The sequence below is a fragment of the Trichogramma pretiosum genome, unplaced genomic scaffold (genome assembly GCF_000599845.2).
Source record: "Trichogramma pretiosum strain Unisexual culture from Peru unplaced genomic scaffold, Tpre_2.0 scaffold6, whole genome shotgun sequence".
Classification (NCBI taxonomy): domain Eukaryota; kingdom Metazoa; phylum Arthropoda; class Insecta; order Hymenoptera; family Trichogrammatidae; genus Trichogramma; species Trichogramma pretiosum.
Window position 1 is genome coordinate 3,037,201 of NW_019641678.1, and position 16,345 is coordinate 3,053,545.

Below are 16,345 nucleotides of genomic sequence, written 5' to 3' on the forward strand. Positions count from 1 at the left end.
CATTTAAGAAATACTTTTCACTCCTTAATGGTTTTAATTCAATCTTCAGAGCTTACAGCCAAGAAATGTCAAAGAGTATTGAAATTTGAAAATAAAATCGAAGAAGGCTGAAAAGGCAGAAAATGAATAAAGCAGCCTTTTAAAAGCACGTTTTTCGTGACAGTTAACATTTTTTTGCATTTTGATTTCAATAAGAATTGACTATAGTATTATACACTTTATAAAGGTGAGTATTGAATCAAGTTCACCCAAATAAAAAAATTTATTAATAACTGTACACGGATTTCTAAAGCACATTATCGTTTGTAAATGTAATTTTTCAAAATAAATATTTTGACGCAACCAATTAATTTGAAACAACTAAAAAGATTAAAGAGATCTGAAAATTCTGTTTAATTTTGACAAAACTAGAATTAAGTATCTTCAACTCACTTTATGCAATTGCAAATGCTTGAATGTAATATTACGTTTGTTTGGTCATAAGTTTTCTCAATTTTTCTCTTCGTTTTCTAAAAAAATTCTAAATTATTATATATAATAAAAATTAGAATCAGAGTGAATCGTGAAAACTAATTTGGCGGGGAGGATAGCATTAGTTTCATTTTCAAACATTTTTTGTTTTCAACTTAAACTGTTAAATGAATAATAATTAATTATTTTTTATTTACTATCCAGTGATCACTCGAAGACATCCTACTTTTATGGCGTCTGCCTGCTATGCCCTGGAAAAATCGTAAAAAATTGAAATTCTGATCATTCGATGCTTGGTAATACTTTTGAAAGTTTTTCGATTATTTTGATACTCGGATAACATCGATATTTTTTGGTATCACCGAAAGTTTATCTCGATCGGTACGCGTCAATCGACACATACGATACAATCGGAGTCATTTACTTCGGTTTTTTGGTTTAGGGGCGTGGCTAAACATATTGTTATGATTGCCGCGTATTCATTACAGGCACACAGCTGTTATAGCCTCCACTAAACTGCCTATACACTTTCTAGTCATTAGTGTATTCATTTCATCATACAGTTTCGAGCATGTGACTTGTTTTCTTCGTGTAGATCGTAGTGTGCAGCATAAACAGTCGGTACACATCACGACGCCGCAATGTAAAAAGGTCGCAGCGAGTGATATTTTTGTGCAAAATAAATCTAGTGACTGTGCGTTGTGCGCGACCGAACGTTAAAATATGTTTTCCGGCGACGAATCCGCGGAAAGTTTCCAGGGCCGAGCTGGCGAACACGTGGCTCTCCTCAATCAAGAAAAACTCGAAAAATTAAAGAGCTTTCGCGAAAAGGTAGATTGGGAGGTCAAAGAAAACCGAAGCAAATTTATTCGTAAAATACATCCCGTAATCAAGGATTGGAAAATTGGACTTCCCGACCTTCGAGGCGTTTTTCAAAGGGGAGAAATCGATCGGCTTCTCTTGGAGTCCGTCGACGTTATAATAAGCACGAGATACAGCAAATATTTTCGACAGGGGGAACGATTCATCAAGTTCGTGGCTTTGACCGGCTACAAAGACGAGCCCGAGACAGACAAAGACGGGAAACTAATTTTGCGTCGCGCTACGCCGTTGCATCGCGCGGCCAGGGGCTGGTTCTTCAACAAGGACACGGTGATGCGCGAGCTATTTAAAATTTATCACAGATGCGACGCGAACTACACCGACGAAAACGACTTGACGCATTTCCACGTAGCCTGCAAATACGGCTACGCGGACGTTGTCCGAAAATTCCTCGAGGCCGGCCAGGATCCCAATCTCGTGGCGCGAAATTCGGGCGTGAACACGCTCGATCCACCGCTGCACTTGGCTCTGCAGCACGAGAACTGGGAGATCGTCGAGCTGTTGCTGAGGAACGGAGCGGATCCAAACTTGGCCAACGTCGATGGCTACACGGCTCTGCACGTTGCCTGCCGGAACTGCAGCCGCGACTTGCTGTCGATGCTGCTGCGGACCTGCGACGAGGTCGGCAGGCCGGTGAACGTCGACGCCCCGGACAAGTGGGGCAACACACCGCTGCATCAGGCTCTGACCTTCTGCACCAACGACATTTTCATCATGCTGCTGAGACACGGTGCGGACCCCAATGTGGGCAACGAGGAGGGATCGACGTCCCTGCACAAAATCTGCCAGAAACAGGACGACGACGACGACGCCTTGGTGGTGACGTTTTTCCAGATCAGTCAACTGTTGAATCGGAGCGTGGAGGTCGATGCTCTGGATAAGTTGGGCAACGCGCCCCTGCACTTGGCTCTGCGTTACGGCAACAAAAAAGTGGCCATATTTTTACTGCTGAACGGCGCGGATCCCAATCTGACCAATCCCGAGGGACAGACTCCTTTGCACATCATCTGCCAGGAGAACGCATTTCAGCAGGAGTACGCGTTCGCGTGGTCGTTTTTCAAAGCGTGCCGCGACAAGGATCGACGGGTACGGGTCGACGCCCTGGACAAGTCAGGCAACACACCCCTGCACGTCGCGCTGTCTCGCGGCCGCAAAGACTTGGCCCAAGTCCTGCTGACGAACGGCGCGAATCCGAATCTGGCCAATCGGCGCGGATCGACGGCTCTGCACATCGTTTGCGAGTGCAACTACAACGACGACTCGGCGATGATGCTGTTCGATCTGACCGACGCGAGACACAAGCCGATACGGGTCGACGCCCGGGACAAGCTGTACCAGACACCGCTCGAACTGGCCGTGGCGAGTCTTCTGCCGAACGTGCTCGATGCCCTCTTGGACAACGGCGCCGATCTGTCCAGATTCGTTTTCCCGGCTACGCGCTACTTCGACAAGAGACTGCAATCGGGACCGAGCGAGAGCAGGCACGATTTCAAATTGAGACAGGCGGCCGGCATTCTGAGCATCGTCGAACGCCTCGAAAAGGAAGGATACGAGCTGTGCCCGAGCCAAACCAAGAGGATGATGAAATTATTCATCAAGCAGGGATTGGGGGAGAAGTCGATGGCTCTTGAAAGATCTTGGCTCCACGACGAAAAGTTCAAGAAAAGAGCAAAAAAGATAATGATAACTCCGAAAGTGTCGATTTACCGCCTGCTGCAGTTACGGCCCAGAGTGGCGGCAAAGCGAGTCACGCACAAGTGCTACATCGAGTTGGCGCGCTCGAGGGAACTGAGCAAGCTCCCCCGAGGATCCAGAGACGCTTGCGCTCTGCATCTGTGCGAGAAACTAGCGAGGGTATTCTTCCTGGACTGGGCACTGGATCGTTTCTACGAGTTGATTCACAAACGGCTGCCGGTCGAGATCTGTGAGATGGTCATCGACAATCTGTCGAACAAAGATTTGTATCACATTTACTTGGCAGGTACCAACCAAAGCTAGCGATGAAAATATTTGCGTTGCGCAGTATTTTGTAATGTCTGGCGTAATTTCATTTAAAATTTTGTTATCTTTAAGCTGACATTAAGGTAAGGTATAAAGAACTTGCTCGGTGGAACTTTGAAAAAAAATTGAAGAATAGAGAGGAAAAAATTGAGAAAAAATCCATCATTGGTGGCTAAGCTCCAACAAATAAAAAAAAAATTTATGGATAATTATGAAGTGAATTAGTGAACTGTGGAACTGTGGAGCTCTCTATTCTATTATAGTAATCTTAGTTCGTATGTTGTCAGATTCATTATGTAAATATGTAAATATAATAAATATTAATCAATAATAAAATAATGTCAAAGAAAAAAATTGGAATTTACCGATTTCTTTTTTCGTGTTACATTAATTCTTTCGCGGGGTTGTAATATTGTTGTTAAGCCAATTGTCATTGTTTTTTTCATTGAAATAAACAGTTGCTACGTAAATCCAAAGAAAACAAATTAAATACAAATTGAAGGGTTGGATTTTACATAAATGTGAACTTTATCAGCTAATGCTATAAAAAAATTTCGTTTGCTCGATTTATTTTTGTAGTCGGTATTTCCATCCAATTGTGATAAAACCAACCATAATTTGCAGTTTCTCTACTCTGGTTCCTGAGGGTAAATAAAATATCACTAGTTAAATCGCAAAATTATGTTAAAATGCTTGTTCTCGTAGACATAATTAATAATATCTTATATTATGACGTCCCAAAAAAATTGAGATAGACTTTTTGAGAGTATCAACGTATTTATTAAACAACTTAAAAAAGTTTAACAATAGTTTGTATAAATAAAATTGCAAATATAACGAGTTGAAAATCATGTCTCTTTGTATTTTGCTGTTTTCTTCTTCTAAATATACAAGACATAATAAAAGCATAAAGAAAATTCTTCAAGAAGTATTAAAAGTCAAGCGTCAAAAAAATTTAATTGGTAATAACGAATGTATAAAAATACATGATATTTGTCAAAGCAGTAGTTTGAACGTCTGTGTGAAAAAATATTGTTTTATTTATAACTCTATTATATAATCTCTGTTATTATGAAAAACAACCGTGAGCTGACAGGAATAATTAGTAGTGTAGGAACGAGATTTTTTAACAATATTAGCATATGATGAGCTTCGTATAAAGCATTGAAAATGCATTTTTTATATACATTGTTCGTCGTTAAAGTAATTCATTTTTGTATTAGTAAAACCTTTTTTTTCAAGAAGAATTAAAATTTGCTTCTTGGCATAACTAAATTACTACTTTTTCGATTTTAACAATTATTTACAAAGACAATACAGTAAAGAGTTTTACAATCAATATATCAGTAATCAAACATTTCCTCGCGTTAATTCTAAAATGGTAACTATGAAATTATTATTCAAGATATTCAATACATTAATATAATGTTAATACAACATACACTGAAACTTGTGAAAAACAAGTATATTGGCAATCTTGAACAGTCCACTAATAACAAACTATTTTTATATCACAAAAATTTTTGCTCACACTCTATGTAACTTACTCCATATGGTTAGAAAATAGAACCATATTAGAATTTTAAATTCGAGTGGGAAATTTAATTACTTTTTTGTACAAAAATAACCTATTTTTATACATATCAGATAGATTTTAGATTAGATTGTCATTTTTGCAAAAACTAAACTTTATAGAAGTGCATTTATAGGAATGCAACGATTTTTTTCAGTAGTAATAGTTAAGTAATTCTTAGGCACAGTACGTTCGGCAATCACTAATTCATTCACTGATCAGCATATTTCTTTAGCACATACACACTGTTTACAAAATTATTCATCTATACAACCATTTTTTCATCAAGTTAAAACACTTTTAAATATAATTGAATTAAGAAATAGATTAAATATAAATATAATTGGTTCAACAATAAAATATCCATCAACACAGCTAATTTTGATTAAAATAGATGATAAACTTCACTAAATATTAACATGTTTTTAACTTGAATTAAAAATAGAATTTTTTCATTTGTTCACTTTCACTTTGCTTTATATGATACTTTTGCATCAACTGATTTCCATTTTGATCAATTAATGCTGTTCAAGTCTTAATCAAATCTTCAAGTGCTGTTTTATATTCACATTGAAAGGCACAGATAATTTACAAATGGCAATGCTAGATTATCTACTTGTTCAGTATAAGCTTCAAGAATTGAAACCAAAATGGTTGAACAAATTATTCTGACTAGCAGTGGACCAGTATTCACATATCCTGAAAAATAACAAAATTTTCATTAAAATATTGTTGTAAAAAGAAAAAATTTGTAATAATTTTTTTTTATACATACCACAAAGTGCTAATGCAACAATAAAAATGTATTGAGAAATTGCACAAGCATAGGTACCCTCAAATGATTTTGATGAATTAATATATCGGTGTTTCCCCCAACGACTTCCAACAAAACTAGCAGCACTATCTCCAATTCCTATTGTCATTACACCACTCATTAATATTAATATATGCATATTATCTGCAGGCAACCATAAAGGCCAAGATAATCCACATAACAAGTAAAGTGGAGTTAATGACACAATTGAATCTTTCTCATCCGCAAAAGAAGTGAATCCTTGTTGTAGGAAATGACCGATTGGTGGAATTTTATATATTCTGAAAAGCTACAAATAAATGATTAGTAAAAACATATAATTTTTTTTAATAAACTGTTTTACATATTGTCTAATCAAAATTGATCTTACCTCTATCATTAGAAACAATGAAAGTATGACTCCACTTGCTAGATACAAAAGCGTTGGTTCCAGTATTAAACCAGGAACATAGACCATGACAGCCAAAATATGGAATATTTTTCTAATTGAAGTTGTTGCTTTATCACCTTTCAGAATTTGACAATTAATGCTGATAAAAGCAAATAGTAAGCAAGCAGTCCAATATGTTACAAGAAGAATCTAAAAAAAATTAAAGTTTAAGTTCTATTCTAAAGTATAACAGTAAAACTTTTTTACCTTGCTTTTTGAACTTAGTACAAAAGATATGACCCAATAAACAGGATTTTGATCAAGTAGTTCATTCAAGGCAGGACGAGTTATAAAAACCATCATTGCAAAAGTTAAAAAGTAAAACGACTGAGTTTTTCGAAAAATAGGGTACTTGGCACAAAGTATGCAGATTGCAATAACGGAAAGGGTCAAAACCTAGAATACATTAAATTTGATTGAAAAAAACTATTTTAAAGATTCTTTATATTTTAGAAACTGTACAAACCTGCAGTATTACTGTAACTATATCATTGCTATGAATAGGACGTAAATGATACCTTAAAGGCAAATTTTGAAATGTAGACATTAGAAAGAGAATGATGCCATGCATCACAGCTGTTGCTTCACCCAAAGTAAAACATCCAGGTAAATAAGACATTAATTGAACAACACCCCATGTACCCATACTTGCAATAAATATTCCCCAGAAAGCACTGGTAAATAAACCTATATAAAAATAAAAATCTATTTTGTTACTAAACTAAAAATTAAAGAAACTAACAATTAAATATCATTCATACCTTTAGTCCCTATATGTAAAAATGAAATAGCTGAAATTATGGCAGGTAAAAAGTATAAAAGATGGTAATCTTTTGCGACTACTTTCTCTTTCCTTAGTTGAAAAAATAAGCATAAAGAGCTGATAAACAGGCTGAATCCAGTAATTCCTGTGACCAAACATATTTCTGAATAACTTTTGTCTTCTTTCAGATAAGTTAAAAGGGCACTTAATCCAACCAATGATCCAAGCCATAATCCAGAAGAAGTTTTTGTTCTAAAATAATAAAAAAAATACAATTAAATATTATGTACTCAAGTTTCATAACTATTTGTAAAAATTAAGTTACTAAAATACACACACATAAATTAGAAACCTTCAAAATAAAAGCAAAAAATAATGTCAATAAGGAAAAACTTGATTTGTGAAGTAGTTGGTTGTCAGAATAATTTACATTCTAACATTATGATTCAAAATTATATTAGGACACGGAAGTAACAAGTGTAAATTAATAGTTAAACTTCAATAATTAATACAAATAAAAAAACAAAGCAAATTAAATATACAAAACCAATTGGCATTTTTCTGGGCAGAAATAAATAATCTTCAATTGTACATTGATTTGGTTTTTAAATTGTTACAGGTAAAAACTCATTTTTTGATCAATAGGCACTTTTCAAGTAGGCAAGTGTCTAGTGCAATAAAGGGTATAAATATTGAAAAAACAGGGGGTCAAATATACCATGAAGGGGGCCACCATTATCGTTACATCTTGTTAAACCAGCCTGAAAGATGTTGTTCAGAAAAGGTTAAACTATCGTTTCATCATCAACAAACGACACATCGTGTACATTACACATATACATATTACATATACAGGTAGCAATTAGACCCTAAACGTCGCGAATTCCAGATGCAACATCGGTTCTTAGAAAAGCGAAAGTGAATTAGCGGACTATCTGACGCTCGTGAGAGAGAGAGAGAAGAAGAGACTATAAAACAAGATACGTCAAGATTGCATGAATAATCGAACGCATTAGGCAGCAGAGTACAATGTAATATGAAAGCTTATAAAGAATCAGCTGGCTTTTTAATAATATATTGAAAAAGACGTCATTGGAAAAACGACGACTGACGTACCGATGACGCAACCCGTTGGCATCGAGATTATGCAGGACCTGCTCGTTCCAGGGTCCGTAAAACCTCTCGAACAGACTCATTTTTGCGCACTCGTCGTCGGCGTCGTCGCTGTTATTGTTTCTACTGCTGGTTCTGCTGCTGTTGATATCTTTGGCACTGGATGTAGCGGCTGTAATTTTGGAAACTACATAAGAATACGACTCGGTAATATAGCTTTTACGATGTACACAAAGGCCAAGACAGAACTAATGCGCGGCGAAAGTCTCGCAAGTTGAACGCACGCGATATATAAAGCAGGTACACATACAATACATCTAAGCTTTCTCTCGCGGTGGGCGATGATCGTGACGTACCGCGAGCTGTATTATGATTGCGCGTTCAAAGCCCGACTACTCGGCCGCTAAATAATTATATCCGCGCAACGGTAAAAGTGTATACAAGACGACGACGACGATCGCTGCTGCTGCTGCGGCAGCACACTTGCGCGCACTTGGATTTGCAATGTCATTTATTCAGCAAGCCATCTAGTCCGTAAAAACTGGAGCACCTTCTTGCCACTGCGAAAAATTGCGCCACACCCGCGAGCGAGAGCCTCGAGATTGTGCACATACATATACATACATGGTATATACACACGCGGTAGGTAGAGCAAATTTACTCGCTATTTACATGTAGGTATGAGACTTCGGAGCTGTGTGTACGCGAACTGCACCGCGTTGTGCACTGCAGTCACGTTTATGGCACGCACGCACGGAGCAGCTATGTATAAGTGGAGTTGGATGCGTCTGTGTGTTTGCGATGCACTTACATGCGACGACGGAGTCACTCGATGCTCCGCGAGTCGAGACTGTGCAGCAGATGATAGTATTGCAGACAGCACAAATTTCGCGACACACGTCGTTGTCGCGCGCACTTACACGGCACACGACGACAGAGACTTTGCGGGATGCGAAAAACTGACGGCTACGTGTTGCGCGCCTATATATGAGTGCCCGCGACACACACTCTCGTCTCGTCTTGATCGCGCAGCAGAACTGCTGGACGTCACTCGCGGTGCGTAGAGTACAGCAAAACAACAATAACAACAATAATGATGATTATTCGTTATTAGACGAGCCAAAAGGTATCCTGCTGCAGTCGATCGAGCATAACGACGACTACGCCCATAATAATAATGCAATCGCCGTCGGTCGTCAGTCGTCGGTTGTCAGTCGTTGTATATGGGTGAGATATCAATTTACATTCGGTTTTTTCTTTCTTCTTCTGCTGTTACTGGAAGAGGGGGTAGGGCGCGGATAATTCGGTCGCGAATGTCTCCATATACAGCGATTAGATTATGCGATTTTTATCTGTGTGTGTGTGTTTGTACTATATTTACAGTGTGACTCGTCACAAATCACAACAAATAGCGAGACGACGACGACAGCGAGATGCACAACAATAACAACACGGCAGTCGGAGCAGCAGCAGCAGCAGCAGCAGCAGCAGCAGCGGACGACCAAAGCACGAGCGACTCTAGTCGTAAACATAAACACGTTGCGCTACTAGCTTTTGTTGTGTGTACGTAGTACTACACCACATGTTCGATGCACTGTATGCACACAATGCACAGCTGCGGCTGAGCTATATAATACCTGTGGATGCTCGCTACCCTCGGAAAAGTGCGTAGTGCCACTGCGCTTTATAGAGCTCCTTATATACTTAAACGACTTTCTCGCGCAAACGTAGGATCGCGAATGATTCAAACGCGTATTATATTAAAACTGCACTCGCTGACTCTCGGCTATGCTGAGAGGCGGCGCGACGCTTGTGTGACTGATCGTCGTGTACGCGGATTTTCAAAAATAAAATTTCACCGCGCGCGGCGCGATGACTGCCTCTTTAACTCTCGCGGACCGATGATTCGATATACTTGGAATACGAGCAGCAGCACAGTCTCGTCAACAATGACGAGTGCTTCTTTTTTTCTTTTTTTTTTAGTTTTTTTTTATTGTTCCATTGTGTGCCGCGCGACGCGGGAAATTGTTGATCGATGCACACTGCGCCGAGAATGAGAGAGAGAGAGGATATAGAGAGATCAGTCGCGTAACGACTTGTAATGCAATAAAGTCTCTCTCCGAAGGCGACACACAGAGCCACGGAGTAACCAGAGTCGGTTATAATCGCGGTTACGTCATTACTCTCGGCAAAAAAGCTGCTAATAGATGCACAGCGCACGAGAGCCGCTGCAAAACCGATTACTGGCGTGTAGCGTTAATGTAGTTTATAGGAGTGGACTGGCAGAAAGACTGCGACGACGACGATTTGCTAAGAAGCCGCGCGACGTACAGTCGGTCAGCGATATATTAACGGAGAAGAAGCGCGAGGAGGAGGTGGTGGCTGCTGCCGCGCGCGCGAGCTTTGCTTTGCAGTTTGACGTAAGTCGGCCCGCGAACATTATTAAAGCGCACACACAAACTGGAGAGACTCTGCGCGCTGCGCGAGAAACATATAGATAATGACTATCTATCCGTGGCGCATAATAAGTATATGTAATGTGCACGAGCGCAGCTAACCCGATCGTCTTATTTGACATATGCACATATACTTACTACGAATGTAGGAAGCTAAGCGGCGCGCGCGTGTGTGGATACTACGCGCCGTCGTGTCCTTGAGTAAAGCTGTCTTGTTTTCTTGACACAAAATGTGTGCGTATAGATATAGAGCTATGATGCATCGCTCTGTTTCGTACTCTCGACTACTCGAGATCGCGACTCTCTACGTTGTTGTATGTACCACGCATCTTTTTTCGATATATTTATAAAGACGAACGCACGCTCTCGAGCCGACGTTTTGACAGCTTTTTTTTCCCTCCCTCGCAACGTTGTATGATGTACAATGTAAAAGAGGCGAAAATTTGTGACGCGCGAGTATTGTAGTTTGTGTGTTTTGTGCATAGCGTACGGAAAAAGAAATCAGAAACGGCTCGTTTTTCTTTTCAATATAATTTGTATTTATATACGTATATCATCATCAACTTTAACATTATAACGAACGACAATGCTTCAATCTGTTCAGTATTAATTGATCTACGATTTCTCGTCTAATCGCACGATTGACATTGTTTTATAATAGACATAACGAGATTGCTCATCGACGTTATCTCGGGTAACGGTCATCTCTTTTTTTTTGCAAAGTAACAAATTACAAAAAGAATTCAAAAAACAGGTAAATCGCTGATCATTTACAACATTCATCTTGTGATTTTGATAAATAAATTCCACACAACGTAAAAACTAACAATAATATTTTACAATCCATGCAAATATGTATAATCTGGTAAGAGAAAATTGGTGAAGCATTTGTTTTGTTATTTGATCTACAAAAAGGATCAAACTCTTCAAATTTGATATTTTAGTAAGGCATACAAGTTTTTTCAACTACCTTAATGCATCAAAACCAATTTTCCATATTTAATAAAAAAAATTGCAATTCATATCACACATACGTAAAGTCTCTAAAATTATAATGTTTGAAAATTTCAGGATCTTTTGAAAGTAACAAATCAATCAGACACATTTTGAATACAGCCGTTTTTTCAAATTCACAGAAAATTCATTTCTAGACCACTATTTAGTTTTTTAAGTCTGTGAGTGTTGTTTAAAATATTTAAAAAGAAAAGATGAATTCTAAAAATCTTAAGTACTATTGGACTTAATAAAAGCAATCAATCCGTTTGTTGATGAATCATGACTTGTAATCTTATCAGAATTATTAAGTTCTGGTTCAATTGCTTTAGCTAATTGCTTGCCCAATTCCACTCTGTTTAGAAAAAAAAATAGATACAAAATTAATTGATATAATTTTTAAGTGGATAATTGTGTCAAATTATTTATGATATTTTACTTACCCCCACTGATCGAATGAGTTGATGTCCCAAATAATGCCTTGTACGAAAATTTTGTGCTCGTAAATTGCTAATAAAATTAAAAAAAATTTAATAAAAGTTCCTTTATGATTTTTAAGTACAATTTGAAAAGCTACTAACCAATTAGTGCTCCTAAAGTAAAGGGGCTGAGCTTTTTCACCAGAATGCTGTTAGTTGGTCTATTTCCCTCAAACACTTTATGTGGCAGTAGTGCTTTTACTTGATCAGCACCAAGTCCAGATTTTTCTAGTTCTTCTTTGGCTTGGTCTGGGCTTTTGCCTTTCATCAAAGCCTCAGTTTGGGCCAAGAAATTAGACAAAAGAATCTTGTGATGAAGATCACCTTGCACCTGTACATTGAATGCCATTATTTTTTCATTTCTAAATGCAATAAAACTTTTAGTTTCAAAACCAAATTAACCTTATTATGAGATTGGGCAGGGGCAATGAAATCTGCAGGAATCAGTCTAGTTCCTTGGTGTATTAATTGATAAAATGCATGCTGTCCATTGGTTCCAGGTTCTCCCCAAACAATTGGTCCTACAATCATATAAAACGTAATGGTAATTGATTAAAGTAAAAATTAATTAATTTATTGTTTCATCATTTATGAATCAATTTTACCAGTGGAATAATTGACCACATCCCCAGATCTGGTTACGTATTTGCCATTACTTTCCATATCACCTTGTTGGAAATAAGCAGCAAATCTATGCAAATATTGATCATAAGGGAGCAGTGCATGAGTTTCAGCATTATAAAAATTGTGATACCATATTCCTAGAAGAGCTAAAATTACAGGAGCCTAAAAAAATAATAATAAAGCTGAGAAAATGCATAAATTATATGAAAGTGTGTGTGATTAATTATTGTACAAACATTTTTTTCCAATGGAGCAGAACGGAAATGTTGATCAGAATAAAAGGCACCTTCTAACAATTTTTCAAAATTGTCAAAGCCAATTGTCAATGAAATAGATAAACCAATAGCAGACCACAAAGAGTATCTTCCTCCAACCCAATCCCAGAATCCAAACATATTTTTCTCATCGATGCCAAATTCTTTGACTTTTGGAGTGTTGGTAGACAAAGCAACAAAGTGCTTAGCTACAGCTGATTCCTATAATAATTAAAATTAAGAAAATTAACAATAGGACAAAATTGGTTGTTTCATATAATCAATTAATTTTTCATACATCTTTCAAATGCTCTAAAAGCCATTTTTTAGCTGATGTTGCATTTGTAATTGTTTCTTGGGTTGTAAATGTTTTTGAAGCAATGATGAAAAGAACAGTTTCTGGATTCACTTTTTTAAGTGTTTCTGCAATGTGAGTTCCATCAATATTACTGACGAAGTGAACTCTAGGACCAACATGATATGGCTTCAATGCCTCAGTAACCATCAGAGGACCCTAATGAAAAATCACATTAATTAATTTGATACATTATATACTTGATTTGAAAACGAGTAATGAATGACTTACCAAGTCTGAACCACCAATACCAATATTTACAACATCTTCAATAGGTTTTCCAGTAAAACCTTTCCATTCTTTGGATACCACCTACAATAATTAATAAACTTATTATTTTAAATACCTTTAATTTTTTTAAATATTTTAAATTTTTCAAAAAAAAAAAAAAAAAAATATTTTACCTGATTTGTGAATTCCTTCATATGAGCTAAAACAGCATTGACATCTGGCATGACATCTTTGCCATCAACCATAATAGGAGTATTGGCTCTATTTCTCAGTGCAGTGTGCAACACAGCTCTGCCTTCTGTGAAGTTGATTTTCTGTCCCGTGAACATCGCGTCACGAGCCTGCTCGATTTTACGGTCCCGCGCCTGGAAAAAAAAAACACAATTCTCGTCAAATGATTTTAATTGACTCGTATTGAATTGCCGGATAAAATTGAACAACTGCGAGTGTTTACCAATTGAAACAGCAACGCCAGGACATCTTGTGTGATGCGATTTTTGGAGTAATCGAGAAGAATCGGCCCATCTTGCGGGGTCTCAAGCTGCAAGCTGCAAAAGATCGATCGTTTTACTATACATACATATATAGGAAGCGAATTTTCATAACCTGTTATCACGTCACTTTACAGAGCATTACATAACGCTGTTTTGAATACTCACAAAAGGGTAAAATTTTATTCCAAAACATTCAAAGTTATCATTGAACTTTCTCTTTCATAAAAATGTAAGTAAATAATTAACTGGTATGGGCATAATCATGAGTCGATCGTATATAATACAGCAGACGACTTGCATCAGTAATCCATCACGTTATGGCACGTATATAACAGAGAGACGCGTGACATCTGATTTTTAAATGTCCCGTAAAGTCAAACATCCGAGCTGTTTCTATATATACATGCACATATTTACTTGAAAACAGAAACGTCGGTTAATCAGCCCGATAAGCGGAACTATGCATATATTATACAAGTTTAAAAGCGATTGATAAGTCGCGTGAGAATATTCTCTCTCTTTTTATGCTGCCTCGCGACTACTCTACTCTACTATATATCGAGGCGGGGAGGTCATCGGAAGGTCGAAGACAGAGAGAACGATAGTTAGTATCCGCTCAAGTTTGGTAGTCACGACTTTTAACAAAATCGTTAATTATAAACTATACTCACTTAAGCTTATCGAAACGGGCCGGATCCTCCTGGAAGAGCTTGCTTATGTTGATCTTGGCGCCGTTGGCGTTGAAGTAATCCTGCAGCTTCTTCCACGTCGGCTCCTCGCACAATTTCGGCTTGCTCTCCATGATTGCCAACACTTGCCACGAATACGACGATCGATTATTATTGCTGCTACAGCTGCTGCGAAGGCCCGAAAGGATCCTCGTTAAATATCTCTATGTAACGATATTTGCTGTACCCTCAATTTTTAATAGGGTGCAGACGCGACAGGGTAATGGGATAAATCGAGAGATATTGGCGTACGTGCTATATGCTATGACCCAATCAATGGGGCACACGATTATCACTGTGGCTCGCGCGAAGACTTTTGCTCAACTGCATGCAGTACCTACGATACAGCGCGTGGAGCGAGATACGTCTCCCTCCTCTCCTCTCCGCGACTGCTGTGTGTATACCTACTATATATATGGTTGATTCTCCCGAAATCTGCTTTTTCGGGTATGGAAAACGAAAAAATGGTGAAAATTTTTTTGTCATATTGAACGGCGCGAACTAGTTTACCCTTTTTTAAACCATAAAATATGAATAATTATTGAATCTGGGGCTTTGAGATTTCGTTTTACGAAAACTATGTCCGATTTTATGCTTAAAATCGACTATTTTCGGTTACGGAGGTGACACACACGGAGGTGACAAATCGCTGCTTTGATCAACTATGTAAGAAAAATAAGAAACGCACAAAATTTTCCGCACAACCCGAAATTTGGTCATGAAAAACGAGTCTTTTGACGGGGCGAGCGGTTAAAAAGAATGATCATAGCTCGAGATATTCATGTCCACGGAGGTGACCGTTTTTTTGACACACGTGAATTTTTCAATAGAATAATTATCGCAGCATCGATAAAATGTAAAATTTGAACCCGCAACCTACACCAATCGAAAGCTGGGCTATAATACTTGACATTTACGTATCTAGCGACATCAAAAATGAGTTAGCGACCCAAAGCAGGCGGTATGTTTGAAATTATTCAGAAGCATGATTAAAATCCGAGACATTTTTCAATTGCGTGGGAAATTTTTTTAAAACATTTTTCAAAGCCCTATAATAGACTTAAACTTTACTCTGGATGTATAGAAGCTGGTCTCATAGTTATTATAGGGTCAGGTGCTAATGAGAATGCATGGTACATGCAAATAGAGTTGATTTTGAGATGTAGACATGCCACGGAGGTGACATTTGGCATGTATATCTTCACGGCAAATTTAACTGACCCTAAAAAATTGAAATATTTATGTCCTATCATGAAGAATACAACAATATTGAATGAATGACCGAGCCAGTTTTGGCTCATCTTCACTAGTTTAAGAATATGGCATAAAGACATGCAAAAAGCAGATTTCAGGAGAATCAACCATATATGTCACACGTATATTTCACGCACACTCATGCCCGGAGTTCGCACTTCTGCTATGCTCCGAAAAGCAAAAAAAAAGTCAACAGATAAAGTGTACGATCGATGCGATGCTTTTTCCCAGGTGAATAAAGCCTGGTTTAAAATATATATAAATTTAACACTATCGTATGAAATCATTAACTGTAAACTGTAATAACGTGTGAAAACGAGAAAAATTTTATCAATTTTGGACAGCTGATGCATTTATGATCGTTTCATTACAATATAGTGTGTGTCATGCTATGACAAATTGTTGTTGAGTGAAAAATTCGAATTACATT

The 16,345-nt window shown here is 37.7% G+C and overlaps 4 protein-coding genes across 8 annotated transcripts; 2 read left to right on the top strand and 2 right to left on the bottom strand.

Annotated features, from left to right (window-relative positions):
- The first annotated feature begins 65 nt into the window (after positions 1-65).
- Positions 66-3,747, top strand: LOC106652354 (tankyrase-1-like). Its single transcript, XM_014371279.1, has one exon. It carries the CDS (start codon positions 1,195-1,197, stop codon positions 3,349-3,351), a length of 2,157 nt encoding a protein of 718 aa, XP_014226765.1. The 5' UTR covers positions 66-1,194; the 3' UTR covers positions 3,352-3,747.
- Positions 3,748-5,243: 1,496 nt separating this feature from the next.
- Positions 5,244-9,607, bottom strand: LOC106652253 (dolichol kinase). 5 transcript variants are annotated; one of them, XM_023460873.1, is made up of 8 exons: positions 8,859-9,607; positions 8,051-8,219; positions 6,933-7,186; positions 6,638-6,858; positions 6,379-6,567; positions 6,112-6,321; positions 5,703-6,030; positions 5,244-5,626 (listed from the first exon to the last, which is right to left on the bottom strand). In XM_023460873.1, the coding sequence occupies exons 2-8, from the start codon at positions 8,128-8,130 to the stop codon at positions 5,493-5,495; spliced, it is 1,416 nt and encodes a 471-aa protein (XP_023316641.1). In that variant the 5' UTR covers positions 8,131-8,219; positions 8,859-9,607; the 3' UTR covers positions 5,244-5,492. The 5 variants fall into 5 exon arrangements, with proteins under 5 accessions (XP_023316641.1, XP_023316642.1, XP_023316644.1 ...); XM_023460874.1 differs by lacking the exon at positions 8,859-9,607 and adding an exon at positions 8,720-8,852; XM_023460876.1 differs by lacking the exon at positions 8,859-9,607 and adding an exon at positions 8,672-8,852.
- LOC106652255 (probable basic-leucine zipper transcription factor D) lies at positions 9,013-9,618 on the top strand. Its single transcript, XM_014371095.2, has 2 exons — positions 9,013-9,274; positions 9,431-9,618. The coding sequence occupies exons 1-2, from the start codon at positions 9,035-9,037 to the stop codon at positions 9,596-9,598; spliced, it is 408 nt and encodes a 135-aa protein (XP_014226581.1). The 5' UTR covers positions 9,013-9,034; the 3' UTR covers positions 9,599-9,618.
- Positions 9,619-11,018: 1,400 nt separating this feature from the next.
- Positions 11,019-14,992, bottom strand: LOC106652252 (glucose-6-phosphate isomerase). The gene is made up of 11 exons (XM_014371088.2): positions 14,605-14,992; positions 13,894-13,987; positions 13,613-13,804; positions 13,440-13,520; positions 13,152-13,367; positions 12,836-13,075; positions 12,581-12,761; positions 12,378-12,496; positions 12,078-12,306; positions 11,940-12,006; positions 11,019-11,851 (listed from the first exon to the last, which is right to left on the bottom strand). The coding sequence occupies exons 1-11, from the start codon at positions 14,733-14,735 to the stop codon at positions 11,728-11,730; spliced, it is 1,674 nt and encodes a 557-aa protein (XP_014226574.1). The 5' UTR covers positions 14,736-14,992; the 3' UTR covers positions 11,019-11,727.
- Between the last annotated feature and the right edge of the window lie 1,353 nt (positions 14,993-16,345).